Here is a 7,451-nt window from a genome sequence, read left to right as displayed (position 1 = left end):
TGTAGGGTTGTCACAAACCTTTAATTTGTAAGAATGTAGTATCTGCTAAGAACAATAAAACAAAGCACATAAAGCAAGGGGAAAAAATTATAAAATGAGCTCTTTCTAATGGTCAGGTTTTTTGTTTTTCCTGCTTCATTGAAATGTAATGGACATATATTGTGTAAATTTCAGGTGAACACATGTTGATTTGATAAGGTATTTTTGATGTTATATTTGGTTACAGTACTTGAGATCACGTTTATTAATGAGCTTCATTTTTGTTCTAATTCAGTGACTCTGTTACCTTAGAAGAAATGGAAATACACATATTTCTTCTCTGAAAACATCCCTCACCACTAAGAATCTGTGTGCAGAGGGTTGTAAAGGCAGTGGGAGGGAAAGCTTGAGATAGAATCTAGGTGGTGCAAAGGGGAAAGAGAGAGAAGAGGGGAAGTGAGGGAGTACGGGAGAAGGAGGGGGACTAGGGTGTGACCTAACACCCCTGAGGTGGTTTAAGAAAGCATGAGCCCCTGCCTAGAAAAACTCCTGGGGTTCAGCATGAAGATCCACATTGAAGACCCCGGGAATCCAGTGGGTGCTGAGTCTTCAACTGCAGATCACTTGGGAGTAAGTTTGCTTCCTGCCCCCATCTCCCAGGCCCCGGCCCTCCAACCTACCCCCCTTTCCCCTGGAAGAGAACAGGGGTTTGCTGTTTGCACCTGATGAATTGGAAGAGGACCCCTGCCTTTTAGGCTCCTGACATCAACCTGAGCTCTGTTGAAATAGTTGTGTGGACCACCTTCCCCTACCTTAAGCTATTGAACCCCGAAAAACTAAATATGTAGATAAATTGGAGATAAGATGTTGGGCCTCTGGATGGCAGAGAGGAAAGTGGGGACTCTCACCGACCTGAGATCTGGAAAATAGCCCCTGCGTGGGTCCCTGAAACCCCATCCACATTCTTTCCTCTCTCTTGCAATTTGGTAGAAAGGTTTCTAGTTGAAAGATCCCATGGGGAAAAACTGGTTCAGAAACCTGATTGGAGCCCAGTTTGGTTACTATGGATTGGATTAGAATTGGCTTTAGAAGGCTTGGAACCTCCTGATGCAGCCTCACTGAGAAAACACTTTTGGAGATCCAGGTAGGAGTGTCATGGACACAGGACACAGGAAGTGCTGCTGGTATTTCCAGAGAAATCTCCTTCAACGTGAAGACAAAGGCACTCCAGCTTCACCCTCCACTGGGACTCAGAGTGGGAAGTGTTTAGCTGCACTGAGTCAACTGGACTTCAGGAGCTGGTGAGCCATGGGGTTTGGAATGCTTCATTTTGTTCTCTGAAGCCATGAGTCTACAAAATTGCTCTGTAAAGGGCTAGAGAGTAACCAGGCATTAAGGGCCATTTTGTCTTTGCCATTAACAGTGTGAAACAGCCTTGGGCAGGATTAAATGATCACAGCTGTGTTCCAATAAAACTTTATTTGTGACACTGAAATTTAGATATCATATGATTTCCACATGTCAAAAATATTCCTTTTTTCCCCCAAAATTAAAAAAAATAATAAAAATATTAAACATATTTTTAAAAGTTAAAAAAATAAATAACTGAAACATAAAAATCATTCTTTACTTTCTGGTTAGGAGAAAAAAAAATAAAAAACAGGAGGCAACCTAATTTGTCAATCTCTGTCTAAACCATTTGCCTAAATAATTCAGCTAGCATCCTATTAGTGGCTTGTGACATGAATTTAGTAGGCTGGATTCTGCTTATGAAAAATAGAAATTTTATTAAATTTAAGGTGACATAAGCTGTAAGATACATTATTCCTTTTTTTTTTTTTTTTGGCCACATCCTGAGGCATGTGGGATCATATGTCCCTGACCAGGGATTGAACCTATGCCCCCTGGAATGGAAGTGAGGAGTCTTAAATACTAGATCACCAGGGAAGTCCCAAAGCATTATTTTTCATACCACTGTCAAATATATATATTTATGCATGTGTGCTCAATTGCTTCAGTCATGTTTGACTCTTTGCAACCCTATGGACCTCTCCTCTGTTCTTATGATTCTTCAGGCAGGAATGCTGGAGTGGGTTGCAATGCCCTCTTACAGGGGATCTTCCTGGCCCAGAGATGGAACCTACATCTCTTATGTCTTCTGCATTGGCAGGATGGTCCTTTACCACTAAGACCACCATTTACACTCAGCCAAACAAACTATGATATGCTACTGATGAAATGTGACCTGGTATCAGAAATGGTCCAATGTAAACTTTAGAATGATCCTTAATGTCAATGAAATGTGTTAATGGCATGGAAGCTATCACCAATGTATTATATGGAGAGACATTGTGTTACAAACCTTTTATTTCAATGACCACCACCTGTATAGTTTAACAGGAGCTCTGGGGCCACCATAGGGAGAAAAGGCAAAAGTGGGGGCTGGAGAAGTAAGTTTAAAACTGTTATGCCACTTAACTGAGTTTGAGATGTTACCTTAAGTATAAAATAAAAATGTGAATAGTTATCTTAATGTTTCAGCTGCTGATTAAATCAGGTATTAATTTTGTTTTCTGAAAGTAATATAATAATCACCACTCATCTGCAGAGAATAAGTTCCAAGACCCCCAATAGACATCTTTAACCTCACATAGTATCAAACCCTATATACATAATGTTTTTGCTATACAAACATACCTGTGATGCAGTTTATTTTATAAAAATACAGTAAGAGGTTGGCAACTAACTAATAGTAACAGGAAAGTGAAAGTGAAGATGCTCAGTAGTGTCTACTCTTTGAGACCCCAGGCAGCTTACTAGGCTCCTCTGTCCATGGGATTTCCCAGGCAAGAATTTTGAACTGGCCTTCCATTTCCTTCTCCAGAGGATCTTCCTGACCCAGGGATCGAACCCAGGTCTGAGCCACCAGGAAAGGTGTAATAATAGGATAGAACAATTATAACAATATACTTTGATAAAAGTTTTGTGAAAGATGTAGTCTCTATGTAAAAAATATTACTGTACTAATTTAGTGATTTTGTTTTACCCTAACTAAGCACTTACTATGCTCTGTAGCCATAACTTCTGCAGTTGAGGTTGACAGCAAAACTAACCCAGATTTCTTTTCTCTTCTTCACATTCACCAAAGATACTAGCATACAATTCAATACAACCTTGCCATACAATTTTTCTCTCTTTATATCGAATTGAGAACTTCAATCTTTTCACTTAAAGGCAGCACTTAATGGATTCTCTCTGGCATATCTAAATGGCCAGCATCACTCCACTTATGCTTTGGGGCCATTACTGAGTAAAATAAGGGTGTGTGGGCACAAGCCCTGTGTCATCTCAACAGTCATTGTGGTAACTGAGTTACAAATGGGTGGGATGTGCTGAACCAAGGAAAGATTCACATTCAGGGCAGGAGGATGTATGATGGTGTGAGATTCCAATCACACTCCTCAGAATGAGATGCAATTTAAAACTTATGTATTATTTCTTTCTGGACTTTTCCATTTAATATTTTCAGTGAACAACTGAGGGCTAACTGAAATTGCAGAGAGTGACACCTGAGATCAGAGGGGATGACCTTTTCCTGTGGTTGCCTTTAGATGGAAAAAGCACTAGATGAAGGGGCCACTTGAAGTGAAAGTGATTGTAAAATGGCCCATCTCTTCCCATGTGAGGAAGCACAATCACCACCACAACCTGAGAAAAACACCAGAGGGACCAAATCCAGAGATGATGATGACAATGCTGAGGTCATCTTTGTTGGATCAGAGCACGTCAATGAGGATACTGAAACCCTCCCTGTCAGAGTGAGTTCAAGTTCAAAGCCAGTCATTTCTAACATTTTGAACAGAGTGACCAGGGACTCATCTTCAAGAAGAAAGAAGGGCCACATGAGTCCAGATCCCTCCTGCATGTTGCAACCTGCATATCTCAGGACCCCAGCAGCAGAGCCAGTGGCCATCTCTCCAGCCTCTCAGTCTGAATGTGGAGGAAGAGAGTCCTATTATTTTCAAGACTTTTCCTAAACCTGATTATAAAAGGAGTTCTCTGCAAGCTTCACAATTTCAGAATTGCTCTCTCCTCAGCCTCATGGTCTATCTGGAGCTGTTCTTTCATTAGGAGGCAAGGATGAAAGTCCTCTTCTTCAAAGTGATGTCCCACTTCAGATGTAAATTTTAACCATGGGAATCCCTAAAGACCTAAACTCAGAGATGGAATCCCAGAAAGACCTGCTTCCACCATGGCCCCTCTAGGAATCTCTCCTATAAAGAATACGATTATGACCTCGGAAGATATCCTGACCTCACTGAGCCGTGTTCAAGGTGGGGCATCATTTTCATGGACTCATGTGAATGACCAGGCATGCTTCAGTCTTATGGATCCAGACAGAACATGTAGTTTGGAAGAGCTGGAGAAAACAGACTTTTGGACTCTAGCAAGTCAGAGCAGGACTGTTGATCCTATAAAAGGAAATCTGATCATGTTACTTGATGACTTTTACTATGGAAAACATACAAGAGATGGGCAGCCAAAACAGAAGACTCACACAGCCTTCAAATGCCTCAGCTGCTTGGGAGTTCTAAAAAGTGTCAAGTTTATCACCCACTTGAGGAACCATCTGGAGCTTAAGAAGCAGAGGGATGACAGCTGGGAAATCCACACTACCTGCCAGCACTGTTTCCCACCCTGATCCAGCTGCAGTGTCACATTGAAAGCGTCCACGCTTCCCAGGAGCCCTCCACAGTCTGTAAAATATGTGAATTGTCCTTTGAAACACATCAGGCTCTCTTACAGCACATGAAGGACAGTCACAAACCTGGTGAAATGCCCTACGTGTGCCGTGTTTGCAATTACGGATCGTCAGCCTTTGCTGATGTAGAGGCGCATTTTAGAACGTGGTATGGAAACACAAACAATTTGCTTTGTCTGTTTTGTCTCAAAATGTTCAAAGTGGCAACATCCTTCATAAATCACACTTGGATGCACTGGAACAAGAGGGTCTTTCCATATTCCAAGTGCTGGCTTCAGTTTTTGAAGCTGAAGGAAAAGGCAGAGCACCAAACCAAGAATCATCAATCATTCAAAAAGCCAGAGCAATTGCAAGGGTTGCCTCCTGAAACAGAGGTCATGATCCGAACTTCAGTTCAGCTGGGATTGAGTTGATTTCTATAAGAGAGACAGTGCCCATCATTGTGAGGAACACTGACTCCCAAGTGCCACCCAGAAAAACTACAAACTGGATTGTCTACAAACACAAAATATTACAAACATGTTGCAGCAAGGGATCTGGCTACAAATTATGTTCTACCCATCTCCAGAATTTCGAAGAAGCCCTATTCAGGTTCAGCCAGCTGTACATAAAAACTCTGCTTGGCTTTTGTTGTTCAGTTGCTCAGTCCTGTCTGACTCCCTGTGACCCTTGAACTTCAGTACTCCAGGCTTCCCTGTCTATCACCATCTCCTAAAGCTTGCTCAAACTCATTCCATTGGGTTGCTGATGCCATATAAACATCTCATTCTCTGTCACCCCTGCTGCTCCTGCCTTCAATATTTTCCAGCACCAGGATTTTTTTCCAGTTAGTTGACTCTTCTCATCAGGTGGCCAAAGTAGTGGAGCTTCAGGTTCAGTTCTTGCACTGAATATTCAAGGTTGATTTCCCTTAGGATTGACTGGTTGGATCTCCTTGCTCTCCAAGGGACACTCAAGAGTCTTCTCCATTCTCCAGCACCACAGTTCAAAAAGATCAGTTCTTCAGCACTCAGCCTTCTTTATGGTCCAGCTCTTCCATCTGTATCTGACTCCTGGGAAAACCATAGATTTGACTTTATGGACATTTGTTGGCAAAGTAATGTCTCTGTCTTTTAATATGCTGTCTAGTTTTGTCACAGCTTTTCTTCCAAGGAGTGAGCATCTTTTAATTTCACAGCCTCTGTAACCATCCACAGTTATTTTGGAGCCAAGAAAATAAAGTCTGACTTTACTGTAACTGAGATTGTACTTGTTTCATCTCTCTACCATCAAGTAGCTTTGAAATCTCCATGTTCCTTCCTGGCCACTCTCTACTGCCCAAAGTAACCACATCTCTGACCTCTAGCATTAGACATTCATTTTTGTTTGTTTCAAACTTTAAATAAATACAATCTCACAGTAGAATTTCTATTCCCCAGGTCTTGTTTTTTGTTGTTGTTGTTGTGTGTATGTGTGTGTGTGTGTGTGTGTGTGTTTAATAAGTGGGATGCATTCTTATTATATGTAGCTGTGGAACATTCTTTTTCATTTCTGGGTAGAAATGGACATAGTCTTATATGTCCATTTTACTGTGCCTGAAATTTGAGGCTCTCATTTTGCCTTTTCGAATAAGCCACCTATGAACCCATGTGTGTCTTTCTTAGTAATTTCTCTAGGATAGCTGTATCTGTGTGTCTAGATATGAGATTTTCTGATAATGCATGTGATAGTGGTTTAGTTGCCAAGTGGTATTTGACTCTTGCTAGCCCATAGACTCTAGCCCACCAGGCTCCACTGTCCATGGGATTTCCCAGGCAAGAATACCACAATGAGTTGGCATTTCCTTCTCCAGAGGATTTTTTGATGCAAGGTTCAAACGTGGGTCTCCTGCATTGCAGGCAGATTTGTTACTGACTGAGCCATTCCAATATGCAGGTACAGTCAAATGCTTTTTCAAAATGATTGAAGCAATGTGTATTTCTATTAACAGTATTGTCATTTCAATTTCTACCAAACATTTGACACTGTCAGTCTGTTTCATCATATAACTGAAAGAAGGACCCTTCAGGGCTTTCCCAGGGACAGATCATACCCCTCAACCCCCACCAATGTACCCATTCTCTTATTTGCAGAAAAAAACTTTAGGTCCTAGACCTTCCATGAGTTTCAAAGAACATATTTAATTAGAAGAGAAAAACTGCAGAAACAAGAAAAAAATCAATCAAGACAACGAATAATTTGTCGTAGTGCAGTCGTGGTCATTGCAACCCCATGGACTGCAGCACATCAGGCTTCTCTGTCCTTCACCATCTCCTGGAGCTTCCTCAGGCTCCAGTGCATTGCGTCTGTGATGTCATCCAACCATCTCATTCTCTGTCATCCACTTCTCCTCCTGCCTTCAATCTTTCCAGCATTAGAGTGTATTCCAATGAGCCAGCTCTTCCCATAAGGTGGCCAAAGTATTGGAGCTTCACTTTCAGAATCAGTCCTTCCAGTGAACATTCAGAGTTGATTTCCTATAGGACTTACTGGCTGGATCTCCCTCCAGTCCAAGGGACTCTCGAGAGTCTTAGCCAACACGACAGTTCAAAAACCTCAATTCTTTGGTGCTCAGCCTTCTTTATGGTCCACATCTCACATCCACACATGACTAGTGGAAAAACCATAACCTTGACTACATGGACCTTTGTTGGCAAAGTAATGTCTCTGCTTTTTAATATGTCATCTAGGT

The 7,451-nt window shown here is 41.6% G+C and overlaps 1 protein-coding gene across 1 annotated transcript in view; it reads left to right on the top strand.

Moving 5' to 3' along the window:
- Positions 1-4,270: 4,270 nt before the first annotated feature.
- The window catches only part of LOC104982691 (zinc finger protein 280A-like), an 8,587-nt gene continuing 5,406 nt past the window's right edge, over positions 4,271-7,451 (top strand). Inside the window, 3 exon segments of the mRNA XM_010832122.1 lie at positions 4,271-4,667; positions 4,670-5,140; positions 7,101-7,162. Of these exon segments, the coding sequence (XP_010830424.1) occupies positions 4,271-4,667; positions 4,670-5,140; positions 7,101-7,162 (930 nt within the window).

Source organism: Bison bison, unplaced genomic scaffold (assembly GCF_000754665.1).
Source record: "Bison bison bison isolate TAMUID 2011002044 unplaced genomic scaffold, Bison_UMD1.0 scf7180017864537, whole genome shotgun sequence".
NCBI classification, from domain to species: Eukaryota; Metazoa; Chordata; class Mammalia; order Artiodactyla; family Bovidae; genus Bison; species Bison bison.
Note: the sequence above shows the minus strand (reverse complement) of the source record. Positions and strands in the feature narration are given on the sequence as shown.